The sequence below is a fragment of the Nothobranchius furzeri genome, chromosome 10 (assembly GCF_043380555.1).
Source record: "Nothobranchius furzeri strain GRZ-AD chromosome 10, NfurGRZ-RIMD1, whole genome shotgun sequence".
Lineage (NCBI taxonomy): Eukaryota > Metazoa > Chordata > Actinopteri > Cyprinodontiformes > Nothobranchiidae > Nothobranchius > Nothobranchius furzeri.
This window is the reverse complement of record NC_091750.1, coordinates 47,566,988-47,593,785: the sequence shown is the minus strand read 5'-3', so window position 1 is coordinate 47,593,785 and position 26,798 is coordinate 47,566,988. Positions and strand designations below refer to the sequence as shown.

At 42.9% G+C, this 26,798-nt stretch overlaps 2 protein-coding genes across 2 annotated transcripts; one reads left to right on the top strand and one right to left on the bottom strand.

Annotated features, from left to right (window-relative positions):
• Positions 1–15,445, bottom strand: LOC107386477 (carotenoid-cleaving dioxygenase, mitochondrial). The gene is made up of 12 exons (XM_054730572.2): positions 15,275–15,445; positions 11,133–11,337; positions 10,849–11,060; positions 10,373–10,488; positions 9,304–9,406; positions 2,580–2,708; positions 2,327–2,487; positions 2,072–2,239; positions 1,855–1,992; positions 1,282–1,464; positions 1,021–1,131; positions 1–596 (listed from the first exon to the last, which is right to left on the bottom strand). The coding sequence occupies exons 1-12, from the start codon at positions 15,288–15,290 to the stop codon at positions 477–479; spliced, it is 1,662 nt and encodes a 553-aa protein (XP_054586547.2). The 5' UTR covers positions 15,291–15,445; the 3' UTR covers positions 1–476.
• On the top strand, positions 14,964–26,798 carry snx19a (sorting nexin 19a). Its single transcript, XM_054730570.2, has 14 exons — positions 14,964–15,162; positions 18,547–18,769; positions 21,596–21,681; positions 22,574–24,031; positions 24,303–24,441; positions 24,611–24,711; positions 24,792–24,911; positions 25,072–25,190; positions 25,345–25,432; positions 25,501–25,630; positions 25,848–25,971; positions 26,053–26,237; positions 26,314–26,401; positions 26,518–26,798. Exons 2-14 carry the CDS (start codon positions 18,730–18,732, stop codon positions 26,660–26,662), a joined length of 2,823 nt encoding a protein of 940 aa, XP_054586545.2. The 5' UTR covers positions 14,964–15,162; positions 18,547–18,729; the 3' UTR covers positions 26,663–26,798.

Below are 26,798 nucleotides of genomic sequence, written 5' to 3'. Positions count from 1 at the left end.
CAAAAATGCATTTTTTATTCAAATAAAATACAATCGCATATAAAATCTAAATATCTATCATTTGCATTTTAATTTATCAAAGTGTGTTTTTGTGTGTAATGTGAGTTTTGCAAAGACTATTTTCCAAACTATAAAAAAATGAACATAAGTAAAAAATAACTGTTTATTTGAATATAATATAAAAGCATTTGATACACAAAAGTAAAAAAGGAACAGCGGTTGAAATAGTCGCTGTGGCACTTCATTACATATTAAAGGGTCCAATGTTTGGATGACCTTTTCTGCTGATGTTTCACATTAAGCTATGGATGTGTGATAATTAGGAATAATGTGATTCTAACATATAATAACTATCAGCCATAATTCTGTCTGTAACACTGAACTGAATAACACATAAATGCTGTTTTTTCATATGTAGCAGCAGGAATATAGTGGTTATGCTGCATCATTTCATTTAAAATCCAACATAAGCAGGTTTATTGTTCAGAGGCAGCGAAGGCACCATGGAAACCATACGCCATGTTTACAGGAACACCGGCTCTTCCCAGCTCAACAAATGTTTTGGCATCCAGAATAAGAAGGAATGTCCCTTTGTCCTGCAGGGGGAAAAGTATGATATATGCATTTCCATTCCAACATATATTTACTGAGTAAACGTGTCTCAGGGTAAGCCTGACTGAGCGATAACAGGTAAATTTCAGGAGGATAAGGTTTAATGAGTCCAGTTAGTATTTATGTAGATGAACAAAAACAAGATTCAAAATGTTGGATTCACATTCTAATTAAATTTAATAACACTTTATCCTGCCTCAGATTGTCACTCTAAAAACAAAAATTCATAATGTTTTAATCAATAATATTGATCATGGGGTTTGGGTTAGGGTTAATAAAATACACAGAATAACTTAAATCTAAGCTTAAAAGACTGAAACATAAATAATTATAATTGATAGCAACAAACATGGATTTGAGTAGGATACGATTATTCTGACATGATCCAGTCTGCAGACAGGAAGTTACCTGCGAGGGGGTGAGGACCACAGACAAAATGACACCATCATCCTCCTCCACAGCATCAGGGGATGCAATAAACACAGGTTCTGATGGGTAGAAGCCCTTCTGGTGCCAAGCCTGCAGGGATCCATACACCAAATACACCTTTTAGTTAACTAATCACACACACACACACACACACACACACACACACACACACACACACACACACACACACACACACACACACACACACACACACACACACACACACACACACACACACACCTTAAGTGTCTTGTCCTTTAAGTCCATCTTGAGCAGTGAGTCTCCCACCAAGTGTCTGAAGCCACAGCCATAGAAATAGCGGTACGATCGGGTGTTAACTCGGCTGTAGTTGATCTGAGGGAACTCCAGACCGCCAAAGTCATAAAGGTCGTCTCCATGGAGATCCTCATGTTGGCAGAACACCTGTTGACAAAGACAGAACCAATATGGTTACTTAATGTTAGCCGAGCTGCTCCTGTTTAATTTATTCCAAACGTCCATCCATTTTCGTCTGCTTTTCCAGAATCGGGTCACGAAGGCTGCAACCTAAGCAAAGAGGCCAAAGTTTCCTCTTGCAACTTGGCCCACTCTTCTTGAGCCAGCTCCTCTGGGGGAATCCAAAGGTGTTCACTGGTCAGATGAGAGATAGTCCCTCCATCATGTCCTGGGTCTTCCTTTAGGTCTCCTCCTGGTTGGCTGTGCCTGGAAAACCTCACTAGGTAGGCACCCTTACCAGATGCACTAGCCACCTCAAAAGGCTCCTCTCGATGATTCCAAACGTATGATCTTATGAGAGTCTCAATGCTAACTCACCTTCTCTGGGCTTATTTTGACACAGGTTGCTTCACTGGAGGCTCTAGTGTTCAAGTTCTGACCCATTGGGGTTTCACTGGTCACATTCAAGGGCAGAACAAAACGCCGAGGGAATGCCTTCTCTATGGAGTTGTAAAACTGGGAGGAACACAGTAAGGTCAAGCTTTAGAAATCCCTAAAGAATGTTTTAGGATGATTAATTCATAATAACACTGACTTCATCAAGCGCCTTTCCAGACTTGCGTAGGTTCTGGATGAGGTAATTGTTGATGACTTCGCCACCATCTGAGCAGCACATATCAAGCACCAGGAAACCATCCTCCTCAAAGGCGTTGATCTGATGGAAGGTGGAGAAGGCTTTGGCATGGTACTTTACAGGGACAACCTGCAAAACAACAAACATAACTGGTCCAGCAGGAGTTGCTGGGTTGGATTTGATCATTTCCTGTTGTTGGTTTAAAAATCATCTCACCTCGCCTGTATGCTTGTTAACAAGATGGAAGACCGTTTCCTGTTTGGGATCCCAGTAGATGCCCTTACTCAGAGCCGTTCCTCTAAGCTTGCAGGTGACAATCTTCAGGAGGTCCATCTTAATTGGCTGCTCGATGAACACCACGTAGTTCTCGGACATGCCTGGAAGCAAAGAACAGGGTAGAGGATGGGAATGGTGAACTTAGAGAAACAATTCTCAACTAATGAGCAGGTAACGATCAGAAGTGGTTTACCAAAGCTGTGGTAGTAGGAGGGATGGGACTTGTTTGTAGGTGCTAGAGAGCAGAGAACTTTGGCTCCATGTAGAGTGTCTTTGCTTTCAGCCTTCTCAGGAGGGACCACGATGATGTTGTACAAAGCTCCTAAAAAACATGCTTTAGATATTTTCTCTGAGATAACAATCAGCTAGGTTAATGTTTACAGCTGGTGAACAGTTTTGTTTAACATAATTGGAGTCCACTGGTGTAAATGAAGTTTCCTCTCTTTTATGTTCCACCTCAATCTTCTTAATGCTGCATTTTAATATTATCTAAACTTTTAACTTTTTATTGACTGAGGAATGGCTTTAACAAACTAGAACTGCTTATTTCTCAGCATTAATTGAGGAGAATAAGCATAATCCTAAATTTCTTTTCAGTACAGTTGCTAAACTTACACAGAATCATAGCTCTGAGCCATCTATTCCCTTAGCCCTCAGCAGCAATGACTTCATGGGATTTTTTACAAGTAAAATAAATTCTATTAGAAACAAAATCTTTACCATCCTCCCTAACGCAATTTCTTCTTCCTCAGTAAGTGAGGCAGCATCAGAGGTGACTGTAGAACAGTGGCGGCTGGCCAGTAGAGGGCGATAGGGTGCCGCCCTCCCAGTTTTTCCGTGTTTTTAATTTTTATTTAAAAAAAAATAAATTAAATTAACAATAATCACATTTTCTAAGTTAATTGTGTGTTTTGTAACAAAAATAAATCATATATATATCTATCTATATTGGTCTCTGCCGAGCTCTGCCGAGCTCTGCCGAGCGGTGGAGGCTGTGTGCTGTTTTTCAATCGCCCAAACAGGACGAGACCAGCTGTCCAATTGCTGACAAGAATATCAAAGGGTAGGAATGGGAATGTATCCAATCAGCGTCGACGTTGTTTCAGAACATTTCAGAAGCATGATGGGCGATGGAGCTAACGCCAAAGGATTCGTTGGTGTTCGGTAGAACTCGGCAGAGTCGTTTTTGGTCGTGACGCATATGTAACATGGACGCCGCCGGTGACTACAACCAGCATGGATACCGGATCTCAGCAGCCACTGAATTCAGTTCGGTCTCTTCTCCAGTATCCGTTCGAGAGGAGAACTATGGTGGAAAAACTTAATGTCAAAGAGCTTGGACCAGATCAGCCCGACGTAAAGATAAGCCAGCAGGAGAAGGAGAAGGGTAAACTGTACACACTAGGCTTCTCCCGAAATTGGTACACCAGGAAGCAGTGGCTAGCTGGATGCAATCACGCTAATGCGTTATTTTGCTTTCCGTGTTTGTTATTCAAAACGGCTGGGACAGATAAGGCATGGATGAGTCAGGAGTTACAGACATGAAACATTTTTCTGAGAAGGTGAAGAAACACGAGTCATCCCGGGCACACATGGACAACAACACGGTGAAGCTAGCCATGCTAGGCAGCAGAGCTAACGTTGCCATGCAGGGAACAACAGCATGGTGCAGAGGTAAGCTGTACATTACATTTCTGTGAACAAGACAATCAGAATCAGAAATCCTTGGTTGTCCCACAAACCGGGACATTTGTTTAATAACATGTTTAATGTGCAATAACTGTAAAAACTAATTTCAACACACATACTTATTATACATATTTAATCACGTAAATGTGTATTTCATGTAAATTTGTACATACATCAATCTGATTCCATTTTACTTGTTACACTTCTGCTGCAGCAAACAAATTTCCCAGCTTTTGGGACAATTAAACATTTCTGATTCTCAATTAGATGTTTTTACCTCAAATGTAAAAACATCTGATTGAGAATCAGAAATGTTTTATTGTCCCAAAAACTGGGAAATATGACATTTGTAAGAGGATACTGATGACATTATTTCCTATGAAAGTGTTTCCTATGTACTTATCTGTTGTTTTTTATTTATCTTATGACAGGTTTTTCACACCATCCTGAGCCATGCAAAAGAAGATTCTTGTCACCACACCCATGACCACAGCCGAATCAGAAAGGTGCTTTTCTACTTTAAAGAGGATTAAGACTTTCCTTGAGGAACACCATGACACAGGATGGGCTGAATGCTCTTGCCATGCTCTCCATGGAAAAAAAAGCTTGTCACAAACATTCCTGACTTCAACAAAAAGCTAATCGAGAGCTTTGCCACTCAGAAGGACAGAAGGGCAAAATTTCTGTACAAATGAGGTAACACACACACACAAATGCATCCACTTGATCTTTGTATAAAGTTGACCTTGGCACAACACTCCAGAAATATTTAACAGTGTAAATTTCTGGCATTTTGTCTAAGTGGTGTTTACTACCATAACTGTAACAGTAACCTGCTCGTAATTTTTGGTGTTCACTCAAATGTTGAAATTAAACAAAATGTTTTTGTTACTTGCCTCTTGCATTGCCTATTTACCATTTATGGTTGTGTTATTTTATGTGCAATTTAATGCAGTATTTTTCAACCTTGGTCTGCAAGGCAGCGTGCCAATAGTCAGACACACCTGGATTAATCAGTTTGTCCAATGATGTAAGACAGGAAATAAAAGAGCTGTGCTTAATTCAGGAAATAGTGAAGTTGTGCACAAAGCTCAGAAAGCACAAGTTTGTTTAAAACTAAAAAAATAGCACAGCCCCACCAAAAATATTTTTCACCAGCCGCCACTGCTGTAGAACCTCATCTGTGCTTGAACTGTTTTGATCCAGTTGAGCTTTCAGATTTATCAAAAATATTAACTTCATCTAAACCTTCAACTTGCATTTTGGATCCAATCCCAACCAAATTATTTAAAGAAGCATTTCCTTTGGTTACTGCCCCATTCTAGATATAATCCATCTATCCTTAGTAAATGGGTATGTACCACAGGATTTTAAGGTTGCTGTAATCAAACCTTCACTTGAGAAGCCTTCTCTGGATCCAGATGACCCAATGAATTATAGACCAATATCTAACCTTCCATTTTTATCCAAAGTCCTGTAGAAAATAGTGGCCATCCAAGTATGAGCATTTAAACACTAATGCTCTGTTTGAGGAATTTCAGTCTGGTTTTAGAGAGTATCACAGCACTGAAACTGCATTAGTGAGAGTTACAAATGATATTCTCATGGCCTCAGATAAGAATCTTGTGTCTGTTCTAGTCTTGTTAGATCTCAGTGCTGCCTTTGACACAGTTGATCACAATGTTCTTGTAGAAAGACTTGAACATGTTGTAGGGATCAAAGGAACAGCGCTAGGCTGGTTTAAATCCTACCTGTCTGACAGATTTCATTTTGTAAACGTACATGACAAATCTTCTTCATACTCCAGGGTTACTTGTGGAGTACCACAGGGTTCAGTGCTTGGACCAATTCTTTTTACTATGTAAATGCTCCCAATTGGTAAAATCATTAGACAGCATGGGATAAACTTCCACTGTTATGCTGACGATACTCAGTTATATTTATCCATTAACCCTGATGAACCTAATCGTTTGGGTAGATTACAGGCTTGTCTTGAGGACATAAAAATTGGACGACTCTAAACTTTTTGCTTTTAAATCAAGACAAGATGGAAGTTCTCATCTTTGGACCAGAAATCCAGAAAAGGAAATTGCTTAGTCAATCACCTGACATGAATGGCATTACATTAATCTCCGAGAACAAAGTAAGGGACCTTGGTATTATCTTTGACCAGGACATGTCATTCAAATCCCAGGTTAAACAGGTTTGTAGGATTTCCTTTTTCCACCTTCGGAATATTGCTAAGATTAGAAGCATCCTTTCCAGGAGTGACGCTGAAAAACTAGTTCATGCATTTATTACATCAAGACTGGATTACTGTAATTCATTACTCTCAAGAAGTCCACAGAATGTAGTTAAAAGTCTTCAGCTTGTCCAAAATGCTGCAGCTAGAGTTCTGATGAGAATTAAAAAGAAAGATCATATCTCTCCTGTCTTAGCTTCCCTACATTGGCTACCTGTTAAATTCAGAATAGATTTTAAGATCCTTCTTGTCACATATAAAGCTCTTAATAATCAAGCTCCATCATACATCAGTGATCTGATTGTTCCATACGTTCCTAACCGAGCGCTTCGCTTTCAGACCGCAGGTTTACTGGTGGTTCCCAGAATATCTAAAATTAGGATGGGAGGCAGATCTTTTAGTTATCAGGCTCCTCTCCTGTGGTACCAGCTCCCAGCTTTAGTCCGTGAGGCAGGCACCTTTTCTACTTTTAAGACTAGGCTTAAAACATTTTTATTTGATAGGGCCTATGGTTAAAATCGGATGTTAGCCTAAATCTGTGGGGGAGTAGAGGGAGGTGGAGTGTACAGTCGGTAAAGATGGCTCTCCCTTGCCCTGCCTCCAACATGCCTCCATCTAAATAGGACAGATTATCCAGAGTTATCTCTTTAGTTATGCTGCTATAGGCTTAGACTGCTGGAGGATACACTGACCACTTTTCACACTCTACTACTTTCTTCTACAATCTGCTCTTTAACTGTATTATTTTCTGCAATTTCAGCTGTTAACTTTATTTTCTCTCTAAGTGTTTTTCTCCCCAGAAGAAGCTACAATGATGTTCTGCTGAGCTGTGGTGGCATCATGGAGGGGGCCATCGTCTAGCACAGTGGTTCCCAAACTTATTTAGCTGCGCACCCCCTTCTATGTCCCGACCATGTCGACACACCCCCCCCCCTCCACCCCCACCCCCCACATCGGGGCATGGCTCTCTCTCTCTCTCTCTCTCTCTCTCTCTCTCTCTCTATATATATATATATATATATATATATATATATATATATATATATATATCAGATGTCAAGCTAAACAGACAGGGTTAAAAAAAATTCCCCATCAATTTCATTTTTTTAAATAGTAAATAATAAACATTCGATACCATTACAATTTCCTTTGATTTCATTTTAAATAAATATTTGGAGTGCCCAGGTAGCACATAAACAATGCAATTTAACGGTTTTCTTAAAGTAGGAACGTTTAACCTGCGGCCAGAGCGCTCTACTTCCTTCTGCTCTGCGTAAACCTGAACTGATCACCTACTTGTGCGTAATCAAATGTCAATAGGGGACAAGATATAGCCATGATGTTCACTTTTACCTCAGACCGACTTATTGCTGTTTTATGGTGTGGCTGAATCTGCGATCCGCTGCCACGCTGACTGGAATAACAAATGCTGCAGTAACATGAGATGTGGTCAGGTTCATGAGGAGTCACTGGCTGTAGCGGACCCGACTCATCCCAGAAGCTAATATCTTAATTTGACCTTGAATGAAAAATAACCTCTTAAAAGTTTTTATCATGGTGGAGGCAGCGTTCATTTCTGCCTTCAGTCTGACGGCGCGCCAGAGTTAAAGCAGCGTGTGTGCTTATTGAATCTGTGTGTGTGTGCTCGCGCACGCGGCACAGCCGCTCAAGTCACCGTGTCTCGTTATTGGCGCTATTTAAACTTCTGCCCAGCCCAGATGTGCTCACATGTGCACCCGTGAGCCGTGGTTCAGCCGGAACGCGTCTGACCTCTGACAGACGCACTCTGAACTTCAGATCTTCAGCGCGCTGTCAGTAGCCTGAATGGGAATCATTTCTTGTTATTTAGTTACATCCACAATGTTCTGTGTGTGAGGTTTACAATGTCAGAACACCTGCATGAGACAGGGTGTTAATTACAATCTGCCAGAATGACTCGCCACCTTCAGATTCGTCCAACACCGTTAAAAATGATCAAATACGGAACATATCGGCGTGCGCAGGCCAGAGTGCTGAAGCTCGGCGCATTGTTATTATGAAGCTAGGGCACATGTGGAGGACGCGCGCGCGTGTACAAAAATATACTTGTTTTCAATTACATTTATTGGGCCCACTTACTTTTTCTTTGGCCCACCCACAAATGAGTTTCTACGCTAATGGTGACACATGACAGACTTCTCTGAGCTCCGCAGCCATTACACTTTTCACCTCGCGCACCCCCTAGCGGCAGCTCGGGTGCGCGCACCACACTTTGGGAATCCCTGGTCTAGCACACTGCTGCTAACCACCTAAACATTCTCCCTGTCCTGATAATAACTTTTTGCTTTCCTTGACGTTGGATGTGCTACTGCTAGTTTATCCGTTTAATTATAGATCCAATAGGATAAATACAATAAAGTTTATCTCTCACCAAATAGAATATTTACTAAGAAATCACAATATAACTATAGACACATTACTTTGTCTTTGTGTGTGTGTGTGTGTGTGTGTGTGTGTGTGTGTGTGTGTGTGTGTGTGTGTGTGTGTGTGTGTGTGTGTGTGTGTGTGTGTGTGTGTGTGTGTGTGTGTGTGTGTGTGTGTGTGTGTGTGTGTGTGTGTGTGTGTGTGTGTGTGTGTGTGTGTGTGTGTGTGTGTGTGTGTGCGCGTGCCTGCTCTGTCTTCTCAATCCCCAGTGAGTCGTGGAGGATGGCTGCTTAAACTGAGCCAGGATCTTCTGGAGGTTTCTTCCTGTTAAAAGGGAGTTTTCCTCTCCACTTTCGCTTTATGCTTGCTTAGTATGAGGACTGCTGTAAAGACACTGACACTAGTCAGTGACTTGATGCAATTTGCTGGGTCCCTTATATAGGAAACATTATTTCTGATTGGCTTAATGAACTGACCTGAATTAGAATGTTTATTACGTGAAGTGCCTTGAGACGACTCTTGTCGTGATTTGGCGCTATATAAATAAAATTGAATTTAATTTAATTGAATGGTCCGGTCTAACCTTTGCTTCCATAGGAGTTGCCCATATTGTAGGTGGTACCATCTGGATCGTAGTGTGGGTGAGCAGTGGCTCCGTTCACAGCAATGAACTTACTCCAATCAACCTGCAAAACCAAGAGGAACATGTCTGGTTTCCTCCTCTCATTTTAGGGAAACTTGGAGAGTTAACTGTTATAAAACATCCCAAAGTGCAGTCTGAGACTCAACCAGGTCATATTCAGAGCTTTAGCTAAAGCATTTATGAGTCATCATCATTTCTTTATAAAGCACCTTCCTACAATAATCATACCCAAAGTGCTGTGCACAATAGAGTAAAACACACAATTAGGTACAGAAAAAAAGGCATCAGTTAAAACATTCTCAATACAGAAGAGATTAAAATACAACATAAAACTGTTTTATATCCAAACAGTAGCAGTGACAGAATCCAAAATGCATTAAAAATGAAGACATTCCAACTCCTTTAGAAAAGTTTAATAGAAGTGGGTGGGTCTTTTATCTACTCTTAAAAACTCCCAACAATGGAGCTTGCCTGACCACCAGCGGGAGGTCGTTTCATAATTAGCAGCTGTGGCTACATTGTAGCTCATCACTACCAGCATGTGAATGGATGATGACAGTGTTGTAAAGTGCCTTGGGGGGTTGTGGAATTCTAAGAAGGCACTATACAAATACAGATCATTTACCATTTGCCTTACTTTTTCTGGCAAATTTGGACAAACTGTAATCTAGAGACTGAGGCTTGATTAATTCCAGCAAAGATTTACCGTAATCCAGACGAGAGGGAATAAACACATGGGTTACTGTATCTAAGTGGTCATGTGACATAAATGGTTAAGCCTTGCAATTTGATGCAGGTGGAAAAAGCATGATCTAATAGCAGAATTTATCTGGGTATCAGATTTTTATTGGTTGAGTTCTTTTCCATCTCATCCTTAAACTCACTTGTAAACTTGACTAGAAATGACAGCTAACAGTTGAACTACATGGCAAATGACAGCAAAAACACACCCTTAATGTTTCATAACTTCCACTAACAGTGATTTATGTCACCATTCTCTTCTTTGTACCTTTTCCGATGACTCCATGTTGTCTAGGTTGACTTTGTGCATGAAATTTGTCTCTGTACTGACATAGTAGTCCCCTTCGTATTTGACAAAGTTCACACTTGCATTGTCTGTGGGTTCTGCAACAAGAAACAAAACTTTTTCTTTGGTTTTTCATTCTCAAACTCCATTTTAGGCTTGAGTGTTTCTCCAAAATGCTTTGTAGGTATGTGAAGCATCTGCTCCCCTCCCCAGTTCTCCCACTACATTCCATCATTACGTAACATTGGCACAGATAGAGGACCAAAGAGTTCCTACACAGCGTGCATACAGACTAATCTTTCACTGATTGTCTAGTTCTTCTCAAATAACCAAATGTATTTTACTTCAACATAAAATCTTTGTTTCATCCAGAGTTTGAAGATTTAAAACAATGTATTTCCACTCAGAACCAAGCATGTCTCCTTTTCTATTTGCCCAATAACCTTGGATCTGCTCACCCATCATCTCAAAGCGAGAGAGGAATCTTTGGAAGAAGTTTTTACACGGGTCAGGCATGGCGAGGGTACCAAACTCAGAAATCATGATGCGGTCCCGTTCTCTGTTCCTCCTGTAGGTGTCGCTCTGCAGGAACCGACTCATGTAGGTCACCTGACCTTTCTGGATCTTAAAGCGGTGCAGCATGGCCATCCCATCAAACCAGTGGTTGTAGCTGCCAGAAACACACACACTAAGACTTTGTGTTTGAAAGTGTGTTTTAGCACCAACCTACTTTCGAACTTACTGTGTGTTACCAAATTCAAACCTCCCTGGTCCATTACGGAGGAAGTTTCCATTGATCCAGGAAGGGATGGCACCATGCACTGTGGTCACCATCGGCTCGGGGGTTTCCTCCACAGTACAAATTAGAGGAGCAATCGACTCTAGTCCTGCTTGTGGTTTCATTAAACCTTTTTTGGCCTTGCCACCATCAGCAAGTTTGGATTTATCTGTAAGAAACACAGTAAAAAACACCATCAAACTTAAACTTCTGTCTGTTGCCTCTATAATGCAACCTTGGTCCTGGAGAGCCCATATCCAGCGTGTTTTATTTGTTTCTCTGCTCCAACACACCACAACATTATTGATAGGGGATCCTGAGGATCAGGGTTGGGCACTATTAATGTGGTTTCAGGTTGGGCCACTCGACGTTGGATGCCATCAGCCATCTGGATTTGGAAATCAGGTGGGCCCTGGTGAACTGGGAGTTGGTGGTTGCAGTGTTCCTTGACATAACGCCTAGTACATGTTATGAAGGGATGGACTTCTGATCTCCCTACATAAGGCTAGAGTGCTGGGGAGGATGCTGTGGTGGATAAGTAATTTCCTGAGTGATTGAACAATTCAGGTGAGGGTCAGTTCTGCCCTGTCTGCCTCAGTAGGGGTGGGAAATGGTGTCCCACATAGCAGTGTGCTTAGTGCCATGCTTTTTAACGTTTTAATAAGAGGTTTGTTCGATTCCCTGGGTGCTGGTGTTGGGAGGTTCTTGTTGGTGGACGATACAGTGCTTTGAAAGAGGGGCCGAAATCTCCGGCATGTTTTTGCCATATGCAAGTAGGTCTGAATGGGGTAGTGGCATGGTCGAGGTGTTGAGTTTAAGCTCTCCTTCACTAAGATGAAATATATGATGTTCGGCTAAAAGAGCAAGCTACCTGTTGGGGGGCTGTTGCTTGACTCGGTGGCGCTAGAGAAGATGTCTTCAATCTGGTATTTGGGGATGTGGCTGGATGAGTGGCTGGCTTGGGGTGTTCACATCAACGGCCTGATGGCTAAGTGTGGCCGTGTCCTGAATGACCGGAGGTGTTTAGCAGGCACTGATTGGAAAACGGAGAGGGGAACCTTGATGATCCCAGCTGGGATTTCACCTTGGTTGCCGGATTTCTGATCATATCTCTGTGTTTACGACTGAGCTGGTGGCTATTGAGCGAGCTCTATGTTGGCTGGAGGCATGGACGTAGTTTGACTTTTAGTGATGTGACATTCACAAACGAATCAAATCTTTTGAACGGGTTTTCAAAGTGAATGATGAGAGCCGAGTCCCAGCAGAGTAACAAACCTCCCCAGAAGTCGGTCAAACTCACCCGCTCAAACCCCACCCTCTGCTGTGACGGACGTAGGAGGAACCATAGATATGTACATAAACACGTGTTTATATACATATCTATGGGAGGAACACTAACCAACCCTGTGCGCCCTCACGGACACCGCAGAAAAAGTTGCTCAAACGTTGATTTGTTTGGTCTTACAGCATGCTGTCAGTTTCCAAGCAAAAGTCAAATGACCTTCTTTGCTCTCCCTTATTTCCTCTGCAGGTTCGCCAAAATAAAAGCATGCCATATAAAACTATAAAAATAAAAACATGCAAGAACAATCACTTATTTACAGAGCCTTTCCACAGTTACTTACACAACCAGCGTTAGGACGGGGGGGGGGGGGGGGGGGGGACGGGGGGGGGGGGGGGGGGGGGGACGGGACTTTACAGTAAGTATACAAAAGATATGTATAAAACTGTAGCCTGGAGGTTCTTTTATGCAATGTCAGTAACGTGGATCTGTCAGGTACACAGGTGGCAGGAACGGTCAATCACACGTTGGCAAGTATCAGGAGAGCCAATAGATGAGCTTATGGTCGGTTCTAATGGGGGGAAAAGCTTCAACACAAGCGGTTGCTTTCTGCTCAACCAGTGTCTGTTTAATACAGCATAATATTGTTTTCAGATGGTAAAATGTGCAGGGAACACAAATTGACTTTGGAAAAAGTCAGTCCTCCAAAGGCGGGTTTAATGGACCGGTTGACTCGCTGCTCGGAGGTGTGTGGTTGCTTTTCTTTGAGTGCCTGCTCATGTCGGGGCGGACGGTGGAGTTGTCAGACAAAGAGGCGAAGCATGCTCTCCTACAAGCTGACGTGGGGAGAACTATGGGGTATGATCAGCCGGAGTGGCCTCCGGGATGGGTTGTTTTTAGTTGGGAGGCATCTGGATGGGAGGGGTGGGTGTGGGGAATTGTAAACAGTGGAACATGTACTCCTGCATGGTGAGAGGTATGTGGAGTGAAGGCAGGTGTTCGTTGGGGGTTTTATGCACGCTGTTGTGTTTAGCTAACACACGCTGTTGGCTCTACATAATGAATACAGGGTGAGGGCACTCATGGGCTTCCTGCATGTGGTGGGGCGAAGGACAAGCTGTGAGCATGAATTCTGATGAGAGTGGACTGTTGGGCCGCACTATAGCTCCAGGGTGTCCAGCCTGCAGAAGAAGAGCTGGGCACACCTGATCTAATGAAACTAGGTGGGATTTTGACTTGCTATGGTCTCATGTCACAATGTTATTTGAAAAACAGACCTTGTTTAATGCCAAAGTTAAGCAAATGACTCTAAGATATGTCTGATGATTGCACATGAAACTAATAACTCGTACTGTTTAGCTGGCTGTAAGCAAATTTTTCAGGATTCTGTGTGTCCTGAAAAAATGTTTACTTTTACTCTGTTAAAAGATGCATGTTGAGCTAAAACGCTAACGCTAACTCAAGCAGGATAAATATTTGTCCGAGTATGTTGGGCATACTGACCTTAATTAAACAAGCGGGAACTTCCTGCCTCTCTTATTTATTTCTGCTGAATCATTTATAAGAAGGAATTTCAAGGACTTCATTGGAAAATACATTTAAAAATACCACAAAGTTATTAAAGTTTCAAGAGCCATATACTTACTTACATCTGTGTGGTGGTTTTCCACATGAAAAGAAAAAATAACAAGTAAACAATCTGATATTTAAATAACGGGGAAAACTGTTAGTGTTTTTGAACAGCAAATCTTTTCAGAGACACTTTTGGCTCCACTGCGTTATTTTCTCCACTCATCCTAAAAAGATGCGTGACTTCAATTACTGAAAGCATTTTGACTGTTTCCATGCTGCAGCTCTACAGCCAGATCTTGCAGTTTTCTAACACGGATCTGAAAATATGCACTTTATTTTTCTTGGAGAACACTGTTTAATTCAAATGCAGCAATTTGATTTATTCCGTCATCAGATTTTGAGTGAAATGAAATAAACTTCTTATAAAACAATGGAAGAAATGTGTTGCATGTATTGTGTGGATCTGTGTTTGCATCTTGGTTTTGTTAGACAAAATAAAACTGGAGAGAAAAGAAAACCTTTACTCATAAAAAAAAGAGATAATAAAAAAATATTATTTTGTGATTCCAGCAGTGATTGGATTAAGAAAATTCCTGATGAAATTCTGAATGTCCTGCCTACTGGAGAGTCAGGGTGCAGAAGAACGTGTTAAAGTGAACCAGGCAGTGACCTGATGAAAGAAGTGCCGCATGGCTTAATAACTGAGTCAGTTTCACTGATGTACAGTATCCTTGACGGATAATATGACATCATTGTTTGGTATTTAATAAATTCATGTTTTCAGCACTTAGTTGGGATTTTATTAAAATAATCTGATGCATACTTGTTCAGAACAAACACGCGCAAACACCGCAAACAAGCTCACAAGTTTCAATTTATGACGTTTCACCTACATGCGCGTATGGTGGCTGTTTTACCGCTCCAGTTTTATTATAACCCAACGTTTAAACTACCTAAAAGGCAGGAGCATCTTTGGTTTTGCATGTTCATCAACGAGTATAGACATGTTTTTTTCTTCTTTAGGCTAACGAAACCATACACCGTTCGTGCAGAAAAGACATCCTGTTCTGCAGCGCAGCGCCACCTTCATCAAACTCCTGAGTCATGTCCATAAATTATAAAGAATAAAAACAATAAAAGGTAACCTGAATTTTGCTTTTATGTAAGTGAAATGCGATATTTGTATTGTGTCTGAAAGCAGGAGTATCAGCAGCAGAATGACCTCACAGCTCTCATGATGATCTCAGCCTACCTGTAATCGGAGACATGATGACGCAGGATGGACGCAGCTTTAGTCCTTTATCTGTCAGGACATAAATGTCCTCTACAGCGCGTGCAGGGATCTCTCCTCTGACGTGATCTATACCGTCCGTCTGCGACCCGGGAGAGAGAGAGAGAGAGAGAGAGAGAGAGAGAGAGAGAGAGAGAGAGAGAGAGAGAGAGAGAGAGAGAGAGAGAGAGAGAGATCACCTGCCCCTTTTGTCCGAAGTGTCCAAAGTGCCCTTTTTCCGGTCTTTCGTCAGATTTTACCGTTCAAAACTGTTATACTGTTACTGAAACATATCAGACACTAGGACCATGCGAAGGCAGCCGCCTCAAACTGATGCCATGTTTCCCTTAGATCCGCTCAGGGCCGTTGCTAACTATTTTGGTGCCCTAAGCACAAAGTCTTCGTGGTGCCCCCCCCCCCCAGTGAGATCATGGAATGGGATCAAGAATTTTCTACTGACAGGAAAAAGATCTCAGCTAACATAGCTGTAGATCACACTGGATAACCCTCTGTGGTTGCATTTATTCTACTACCTCTTACTAGAGCTGTCGTTAGTAAGTGCAAAGTCAATTTGGTTGTACACCTGTGCAATAGCAATAAATTATCTTGAATCTTGATTCCTGTTAAATGTATGAGCGACCTTGTAAGGCTAAAATAACACAATGACAAATACAGACAGAAGAACGACTTCTTTCTTCTTTTTTAATGCGTTGCATCACCACCTGGTATCAGAACAGGACTCAGAAGATAATCAAAAATCAAACAACTTGGACTCAGATAAGGGGCAAAAATGTGGTTGTAACATCTCTAGAAATGCCAGCTGTAAAAACTAAAATTATTTATGAACTAACATTAATGACACTAATTGATATATTTTTATTATGTTGTTTGAACCCAGGGGTCTCATTATCTGAATTTTCTAACTTGTTGGATTGTGAATCTGTTTAAAAGTTTTGCTCTATAATGCTGTCACATCAGTGTCCCTTTAATAATTTTTTTTTACAAACATCCCATGCTAATTTACCTGAGTATGACGAGTTAAGGAAATTCTAAGAGGATGTTTTTGCATTTATTGTTTCTGCTGAATTAATGGGACAATTAGGGGAAAGGCGTGTCCGCTCCAGCGAGCCTTTATTAGAACAGGTGTGTGCCGCGCTGAAAGAAGAAAAAAAAGGAAAAAAAGAGACAACGCCGGACATCCGAGCGTGGAAGTGATCAGCATGGGCGCTGAAGAGGATCGATCCTGAGGATTAAAGCCGAGCAAACTGCAGGGTTTGACTGAGGTGCCAGTGAGGAGCGCGGAGGCCACAGCAGAGTCACCTGCCCGGTAAAGCCAGAGAGAGGGACAGATCGCGCTGGAGAGCCGTGACGACTGGGCTCCTTCACTTGTCGGCTTGGTCACCTCTAGGATCCAGAAAGCTACCGGGCCCGACTCGAAGCGAGAAGCAGACGAGAGCGTTTTGCGCAAGACGAGTAAATAATTTGGGGGATTAAGGACAGATAACACACACACACACACATATATATGTATATATATATATATATATATATATATATATATATAGAGAGAGAGAGAGAGAGAGAGAGAGAGAGAGAGAGAGAGAGAGAGAGAGAGAGAGAGAGAGAGAGAGAGAGAGAGGTAAATTCTTATAATTTATAAATAAACATAGATGACATTTGACCTGCAAACATAGGAAGGCAATCCCAGATAATCTCTGATCTGTTTGTTTATGTCAGGCGTGCTGGTGAGTGAGACGGAGGTGAGGATCCACATGCGGGTGAAGAAGGAGGCAGGCAGGCAGGCAGGCAGACAGGAACATTAAAACAGGGATTTTAATCAGGAACACGCTAACATAGAAACAATGATCCAACAAGAGACACAGAACTGAAGGGGTTTAAATACAACAGGGCTGGGAGCTTGGGTGTTTGGGAAACTAGAGGCAGGTGGGAGCAATTAACATGGACACAGGACTGAACAGAATGGGGAGACGGGACAGGGTGTGACAGTTTACTCATGAATCGTATTAAATTCTGCTGCCTTATGTAACCAGAAGCTGTTATAAAAGACTTGCTGAGGTTAACTCTTTCTCACCCAGACAGGTGCATCCAACTGGTTTAGATGTAGCTGTCTCCTTAATAAAACAACAAAAGATCAAACTTAGTACTTTATGTTGTTATTGTTGTCATAGGCTAATGTTAACAGCCCAACAACAATGTCTATTACCACTCCATTTTTTTTACTTTTGACACACACACACACACACACACACACACACACACACACACACACACACACACACACACACACACACACACACACACACACATTCACCATGCTGGAAAGGCATGTGAGGTGTGGTTGCATTTTCCTTGGCAGATACAAAGTTATTATGAACTCAACATTCAACTTTCACACCAATAATAAAAAAGCACACTGTAAAATTTGTAAAATAAGTTCTTCCTGAGCTCAAGTTGAGTACCAGGGCATTACAATCCTAGATAAAATCTAAACACAGCTAAACACTGCGTTCAGATAAGAAGTTAAAATAGGCAAAAAGAAAGGCTAGTAGACACAATCTGTTGAAATCAGACCAGAGGCCAAAAGAGGTGTTGTGAGAAAGTAAAGAAGTTTCACTTTGGCAAGTCCCAGGTGAAGTTGTGCATCTAATTTCCAGTGGAAGGCCCTTCCACAATTTTGGGGCAAAAGCTTGATTTCCGCAACTCCTAAGCTTAGTTCGTGGAACAATCAGTAGGTTATTGGCAGTGGAGCAAAGTTATCTTAAGGGGGCATGTTTTTGCAAGAGCGACGATAAATAAGGTCATGACTGGAATGTGAACCTTGATCTCAATGTTATTTTTTACTGGAAGCCGCCGCAGTGCGTGTAACACCGGAGTGATGCTCCGATTTTTTCATTCCAGAAATTAACCTTCCTGCAGAGTTCTGAACATTCTGCTGCTTTGGCAGTGTTGAAGTAGTCAGGCTTATATACAGAGAGTTGCAGTAGTTGAGTCTGGAAAGCACAAATGCTTTTTAGACAGGATAGGCTTTATACTTGCCAGGCGCCTAAGCTGAAAAAAGCAGGACCTCACTTCAGAATTCACCTGTCCATCAAAGGTCAATCCAGAGTCCAAGCTCACACCAAGATCAGTTACCACTTTGCATTCAAATGGAGCCAATGATAAAAGGTCTAGGCTCCATGGTTGATTGCCATTAGGAGAAAATAACAATAACTTCTGTTTTGCTCTTATTGCAGCTTAAGGAGTTGGCCGACAACCATGAATGCATCTTTTACGCACTCCACCAGAGACTCAGCCCATCCAGACAACCCCTTTTTTTAACTGGTATATAAATCTGGCAGTCGTCAGCATACAAATGAAAGTCAATAACGCACCTGCGAAAGATCGTGCTGAGTGGAAGTAGATCGATTGAGATTGAGATGAGGGACCACCCATTTCAGCTGCTTCTTCCAGCTCTTGGTGGGTGCAGACACTTTTTTCCTCCTCTCCTCCATATCTTATCCTCAAGGCCTTTGTCTGTCTCTGTGTGCTGTGTGCACGGCTGCTTCTACATTTTTCTGGAAATTGGAAACTAAACTACACTTAAATGGATCTCGTCAGCTGGTCTCAACGCGATTGATAAAATTTTTTCTACGATGAGAACGGGAGAAGGGGCTCCCTGATGTCCTGCCGGTACAGACCCAGTTGGACACATCATGGACTCCTGGAAACAGTGGAACTTGATTTGTCTTTCTCAGCTGTCTGTGGAGGACTCTGAAGACGTGTGGATATTCGTGGTGTTGGTGTCAGGTTTCCTGCTCATTGGCCTTGGAGGCTACCTGGCTTACCGGAAAATCAATGAGCTGTCGAGGAATATTGGCCTGATCCCAGAGCTCACAGATGGTTTGCACCGCGCTGTGAATTCACAGACTCAAATAATTGTCGAGATGAATCGTAAGCTTGGAACTTTGGCAGAGATTCATTCTTTGGCACAAAAGATGGATGCCATCAAGGAGAGAGTGGACGATTCAGCACGGATTGGGATAGATTAACGTCCATTATTGGGATTCTGAGAGGTTGAGGACCAACAAACTGTAAGACAGAGGAAATTATCTCTGTCTGGCCCCAAAACAATTTGCTAATCGGAATCTGGCGTCCTTGAGCCTGCAAGGCTCCAACGAAAACTCCCCCCTCAGAAGATATGGGGAATGTGCTGTCGCTATGGCAACTCAACTCTGTCTCATTTCTCAGCCTGGGCGGGACTGCGGGAAGGCCGCTGAAGCGTCCAGGGTCACTGCAACCCTCCAACCCTCAATGCGTCTCCCCCATCCACACTGAGGTGACATGCTCTGCTTCATCGTGGCTGCAGGAACTGAAGTGGGGATGGTCCCACCCCACCACCCCACCTAGTGGACACTTATGTTGTGTTGTCTGAAGTCTTTTGCATATCTGTCTGAGGTGTTTTTTTGCAGAGCAAAGCAGCCCTCCTGGTGGGAGGGCAACTCTGAAGTGCCTTTTTTTCCCTCCACCTGAACCAATCCTCATGTAACACTCTTATCTCTATTAAGGTAGTGCAACTCAGGGTTACGAATGACCACAGTCACCAATTCTTGTCATGTGTCTTGCCCATGCATGTCTGATCTCTGAATTGTGTGTACTGAAACTCTAATTTCCTCCTGGGATTAATAAAGTATCTTTGATTGATTGATGATTGATTACCTGTAGGAATGCTTATAGTTCTACCAGTCAGGTAGGACCTTATCCAACTCAGAGCTGCTCCTGAAATCCTCACTCACTGCTCTAGGCGCTCCAGCAGGACCTGATGGTCGTCAGTATTGAACGCTGCAGTCAGGTCAATAATCAGCAGCACCACTGCCTCCCCAGCAACAGTTGTCAGGAACACATCATTGAGCACCTTTAAGAAGGCAGTTTCAGTGCTATGCCCGGCTCTGAATTCAGACGGATGCGGTTCCAGGATCTCATGGGTGGCTACTAATAGAAAGAGCTGATTATAAACTACCTTCTCCAGATTCTTTGCACAGAAAGGACGGTGCGAGATTGGCCTCTAACTGGAAATAACTTCTGGGTCCAAGCCTGCTTTCTTGAGCAGGGACTTCACCACTGCATGTTTAAAGTTGTGAGGCACAAGGCCATGATTGAAGCTGCTGTTTATGATGGACACTACCAATGGAGCTACCACAGGAGAAACCGCTTTAAAGTACCAGGCAGGCAAGATGTCACACAAGGAATCTGACGGCTTCATTCTGGAGACCAGTTTCAGCACATTGGGCACAGAAACTTCTGTAAATTAGTCAAATGTTCCTGACAGTGGAGATGGAGCCAAGGGGGAGTATTGTGGATCATACTCTAGAGAGGCTCTTGCAGTTGCAGGTTTCTCCAGAAAAAAACAGAGATATTCTTGCAACTCTCAGCTGAGTCATCCACTGTGCTTATCAAGCCCCCTGGGTCAAGCGCTGAACTCAGAGTTTTAAAGAGTACTGGCTGGTCACCCCAGGCTGAGGAGATAATATCAGCAAAATAGTTTGTTCTAGCCATGTTACCTGTCTCGGTGTAACAAGTTAGCTTGGACCTGAACAGCTCTAAAGAGATTTGAAGTCTGCCTTTCTTCCACACCCTTTCAGCCCTCCTGCAGTCACGTCTAATGCGTCTGGCTTCCTCTAAAGTCCAACGTTCCGATTTTTTCCCAAGACTTGGCAATCTCATCCAAGACTGATGTGCATAGCAAGTGAAAGCCATCACAGAACAACTCTGGGTCAATCCCGGCTGAATACAATGATGGCCACCTGTTAGAGACAGCCGCAGAGAATTTAAACATGTTTGAGTGTTCAAAAACCAGTGACGTTTAAGAGCAATTGTTCTCACTACTGGTTGAGTAATGATATCACAATCAAACACAAGTGCACCATTGATGCCCTTAATATCACCAGACCACCATGCTTCAACAGAACTGCAGGACTTTTAAATGAACAATTAGCCTCATGAAATAATCAACTTGGATCAACATCCAAGCCAGGAGAGCGATATAGAGAGCTGGCAGCTTTGTCTTTCTTGCAAAAATGTAGTGATGTCATTCAGTCTCACTGGATTAATAATAATTTTCTGTGCAAAACACAAACAATTTCCACGTGAGTTCAGACTGCTGAGCCCAGTCAATCAGAAATGTGTTTAGCTGTTATTCTGCATCAAAGTTGTTCTTGGTCAGTTGTATTTCCTTCACCAGAGGACTGGGTTGTGTGGACGCTAACAGGTGAAGCTCACAGCTAACAGCCCATCTGTCTCATTTAGATAATCTAATCTGGAGGATTAAAGCTTCCTGCCTCAGGAGGAGGAAACACCGTTGGATTTGTGCTTCATGCTTCTATGCTACACAGGTACTGTGTAATGATTTAAGTTTATTTGGCTTTAATTTGAACAATTTACAGATTTTTTTTATAATTTAAAGTAAATTGGACCACAGATTATGTGTGTAGTTGTGATTTTCATTAAGCTAAAGCCTGAAGCTAGGGAACCATATGTAGCTTTTGCCATTGGTCACAATTTTGCACAAACTTTTAACAAATGTATCCCTAATGAGTTAAATATTTAGCCGAGTTAAACTGTTGAATAGATTTCAGTGACGCTGCAGGTAATAAGAGGTGTGGAACCTCTCACATGAAACTAGTTGATCCAGTGTAACCAGTGACCTAACACTCACCGGCTCCAAAATCTTTCCTGTTTCTGTTTAAACAAACATACAAGCAATGTTTTTGTTTGAGCTAAAGCCTTTCTCCTCTCATCCTTCACATCAGAGGAATAATTAACCAAATAATTGTTAAATTTATTACATGTTATTCTCTAGTAATCCTTTAAAAGGCTTTAGCTATGAAAGCTTTTAGCCCAAAATCTCAAAAATAATAAAGAATGTTGCGTTTTGTGGATGATTTACCTGCAATTGTATTTCTTTATTTTTACCATGTTTTATTTTGTTACTAAATGTGTAACAGGCTGGTATTCCACTGTATAAAAGGTATAAATGAGTATTTTTTATAATAAAAAGTTGGGACCGGTACCTGACTCTGGATTTTGATACACAGAGTCCAGAAATCAATCGAACAAGGAAAACAGAACCTGGCAGAATTTTGGTATTAGTGATGTAACTGAAATCAAAGCCATAATTAGATGTGAGTGGTGTAATTGGAGCAGCAGCTGTTACAGCACCATTTAAATTAAATAAAAAGAGAAACACATTCATTTCTTCGCTTGTGTTAACGCGTGTGTTCTCAGGTCGTCTGGTTCCTGCCGTCTCTCATGCCTTCCTCTGGGAACTCGGTGAAATGGACGTTACCAGAGTTCTTTGGGCAGCGGAGGCTGTTGGGTCTTGGAGCTCTGCTGGCGTGGCTCATTCTCTTCCATCTCCTGGTCAACGCCTGGTTGCTCTGCATCTTCACCAGCCTTTTGGTGGTTCTGGGCAGTTGGCTGGGGTCCAGAGCGGCTCTGGATGCCAACAGCTTTCTACACTTGGAGCACTTCCTGCCTCTGGGTAAAGCTAACCCTCAGTGTTCGCCTGAGCATGAGTGGAGGCTGAACCACGAGATCCACAGCGCTGTCCACAAAGCGGTGCGTGATTTTGTGTCCTCGTGGTATCGCACCATGCTGCCTGAGGTGGAGGGGGAGTTTGAGCGTGCAGTGCGTAACTCAATGCTGGAGTCAGTGATGGAGCTGAAAGAGCGAGCTCGGCGAGTGGACAGGAAAGCGCTGGTTCAGCGCCTGCTTGAGCTGTACGGCTGTCACCTGCAGAGCTACATGACAGTGAGACAGGTACAGTCAGCACAGAGGGAGAGGGGGGAGAACATCAGCCTGTGGCACATCTACAGTCAAGTAGATTCTCCTCATCCAGCTGTGAGCAGTCCCACCACTGAGCTCACCTACTCCAGGGCTCTAGTTAACCTTGTGCTGCAGGTTCTGGTCCCGTATCCCCAGATGGAAACCAGGACAGGTAGTTATATGGTTACAGAACTCATCACCTGCAATGTGCTGCTGCCGCTCATAAGCCGAGTATCTGACCCCGACTGGCTCAACCAGACCATTATGGACATATTCACCAGATCCAGAGAGCCACAGGAGATCAGCGCGGAGGACTCTGCTGCTGAAACATTATACAAGTGTCCAATCCAGCACGAGTCCTGGACCAAATGCAAGCCTCCATCAGTTTGTGATCCGGCTGATTCAGGGAGCACCATAGACACCGATGATCGTCAGAATCAGAGCGCCATCTCTGCAACAAGCTCCTCCATCAGCAGCATGTTCAGCATACCAAACACAGAGAACTGCTGCTCGCTCACGCCTGACTCGCTGTCATCAGGATCAAAAGTGGTTTCCCTGGACTCTCTCATCCCTTCGGAGTCAGGCGAGGACTTGAGCAGAGCTCTCTGTAACTGTGGTCCTCTCACCAACCTCTGCAGCCCGCTTGCTATGAACGATGAAGAAGCTGCCGGTTGTTTTGGGCCTCTGAGGAATCTTGGACCAAAGGCGATTGTGCCGGACGACTCGCTGTGGCCAGCAGGAATAGCTCAGGAAAAGTCTCCGGCATACCCTCGAAGGAATCTGCGTCTAAACTCCTTCAGCCTTGACTCCCCCACCGCTTCAGCAGTGAATTTCCAAAACCTGCATATTTCTGGTACAGTCAGCGTCAAGGAGCAGCGCAGCACCGGCACACACACCTACACACTCTTCAATGTACAGGTAACACGATATTAACTCATTCATTTCATTTTGATTAGTTTTGATCACATTTGAACTCATACATATGAGCAAATACCCACAATCTGGACAAGGAAATGCTTTTGTGTTTGGCGATTTTAGGTGAAACAAACAAATAAATCTAGATCATTTTCATCACAGATGTAACATGACCACCGCTCTTTGTAGAAGACAACTCATAGCTCCCTTTCTCTGCACCCTGTAATATCCTTCAATGTGCATGTGAAATCTGAAACCTGCCTCTGTTTTACAGTTTGAGACCACGGCTGATGGCGACACCCCCGGCACAGCACGACCTGCAACCTGTCGCACTGTCAGACGCAGATACAGCGAGTTCCTCAACCTGCAAGCTCGATTAGAGGAGAAGCCTGAAGTCAAGAAATTAATCAAGCGTGAGAACGGACTCACAAAATGTCACCATTTCCAAATATCCTGAGACAGATTTGACATGACGACCGCTGGAGATAGGCACCAGCCCCCCCGCGACCCTACATGGACAAGCAGGTTCAGACAATGAATGAATGGATGGAAGATTTGACATGACATTGTTTTGTATTTTAGACGTCAAAGGCCCAAAGAAGATGTTCCCTGATCTCCCTTTTGGAGGTCCGGATGGGGAGAAGGTGGAAGCTCGTAGAAGTCAGCTGGATGCCTTCCTGAAGGTATTGGGATGAAAACGTGAACAACGAAGGAGGGATTGTTGCATAATCTGGTTGTGAGATAATTGATTTATTCGTTGTAGCAACTTAGCAGCATTCCTGAGATAACCAGTGGTGAAGACATGCAGGAGTTCCTTGCCATCAACTCAGACGTCTGCACGTATTTTGGACGAAAACCTTTAAACAAATCGAGGATTGATAAGGTAGACAAAAATAATCCAAACCTGGAAACTCACTTTTGCTGAATGAGTTATATTTTGTTTCTTGGTAAAACTGTACCCGGAAGCTGGATAATAGTTTGGCTTTTTACTGTTTTTTTTTTAAATTCTGTTATTAATCTCATGTTTGAATTTTCCTTTGAAGATGATGGAAAACGCTTTAGATACGTTCAGAACAGCATTCCCTCACCCTGAGATTCCCAGTCCCATGGAGGACGTTGAAGGCGACACTGAAGGACGAACGATGGATTACAGGAAGTACAGGTTTGGGCTTCATCAATCCTCTACTGCATAAACTATTGAGTCTGTTATTCACCATCTGTTAAGACAAGCAAAAAGTGTGATGATCCCAGAAGATTTGGTTTTATTTCTTGTTTTACTTTAAATCTTCATTCCTCCTTTCGATTTTGTGCTTCAGAAGGTTGTTCCCAACCAAAGTGTCTCCATCTCTGAACATGACCGACCTTCATCCTAAAGTGACCTACTGTTTCAGTGAAGGCTGCACGGTGAGGAGTCTGTTTTTGTCTTAAACAGAAACGGGACAGCTGATCTGGTTTCTGTTGGGGCTCTGCAGGTTCTTAACAGGATGTCGCTGTCAGGCCTGGAGGCTTTTGTCAGGGAGCAGGAATGTGGGCTGAACGTGACAGAACCAACGAGGAGCTGTGAGCTCCAGGTCAAAGACAAGAGAGTTTCAGATAAATCAGGTTGTGATTTTGTTGGTTTAGTTAATGCAGAAATATCCTTTTACAGCCTCCTATAGAAGATCCATGCAGTGTCTCAGAATCTCCACACAGGTGCAGCATCGCTCTGATGTTTGTCCAAGCCTCCGCTAGTCCCCTTCCATAAATGGTGTGTTCAGTCTGTACTGAGATTCTTACATTTTGAGTTAATATTATGCATTTTTCTGTGTGTGTCATTCAGATACAGCTGTGGCAGATGTTGCTTTGAACATTTTGTGCCTTCTGATGAAGGATCATTGGAGCTGGTTGTGCACAGAAAACATACAAAAGGCTATCAGGTTGCTGTTTGGCACCTTCATTGAGAGGTCAGATGCTTTCTTTCTGAAGGGTTGAAAACTCCACGGACTGAGAAACCTGCTGTCTTAAACTCCTGATTGATGTTTCAGATGGTTGGATGTAGGCGCTGCCCACCTCACTAGTGCCCCCTGCTGGGTGATTTACCTCCAAGTGCTGCAGGAGGCTGTGTGGCCAGGCGGCAGGCTGCCTGCTCATCCCCGACCCGAGAGAAGCGCAGCAGAGAAACAGGAGACAAAGGAGCGGTGTTTAAACTGTGTGATGCAGCTGATCCCTGGTACAAAGCTTCTATCAGAGAGAGACTTCTGGTGGCTTTGATTTGCAGGAATTCTGAAGGTTTTGTTCTTCTGCAGAGCTGATAGCTGACATGCTGGGCAGTGAAAAGTTTAGGCTGAGCTTGGAGACCATGCTGGAATCTCTACAGGATCATCAGATAAACAAGTGAGTATTTCTGTGCTCACACCTCTGATAAAAGATCAATACCTCCACATTTTTCATATGATACACACACAAAAAGTTGGTTTCTGTTCTTGTTGATGTTTGTGTTTATAATACAGGCATCTGATCTACTGCATGTGTGACCTGCTGCTGGAGTTTCTGATCCCTGAATCATGTGACGAGGCCTTCCAGAGGTCTCTGCTGCAGACTCTGGCTAAAGCCACGGGGAGGGACGGCCCCCATATCAGATCAACAAACTCGTAGATTTGATCTCAAGTGCAGGAAGCAACTGATCAAATTAATGAGGTCCAGGCTAAACAAGCAACATGAGTGTGTTTTGTGACTTTATTCATTTATTTGTTAATGCAAATGTTTGTTCTTGCAGATAAGATGATGTTTG

Bases quoted from the DNA above. Each gene is read 5' to 3' on its own strand.
- LOC107386477 (XM_054730572.2), bottom strand. The intron at 10,489-10,848 runs GTGAGCAGATCC...TTCTTGTTGCAG, and splicing joins CTCTCGCTTTGAGATGATGG to AACCCACAGACAATGCAAGT. The intron at 1,132-1,281 runs GTGTGTGTGTGT...GGATCCCTGCAG, and splicing joins TAAAGGACAAGACACTTAAG to GCTTGGCACCAGAAGGGCTT.
- snx19a (XM_054730570.2), top strand. From the start codon at position 18,730: ATGAGGGACCACCCATTTCAGCTGCTTCTTCCAGCTCTTG. The intron at 25,433-25,500 runs GTGAGGAGTCTG...GGGGCTCTGCAG, and splicing joins GTTTCAGTGAAGGCTGCACG to GTTCTTAACAGGATGTCGCT. The intron at 25,631-25,847 runs GTTGTGATTTTG...TGTGTCATTCAG, and splicing joins GAGAGTTTCAGATAAATCAG to ATACAGCTGTGGCAGATGTT.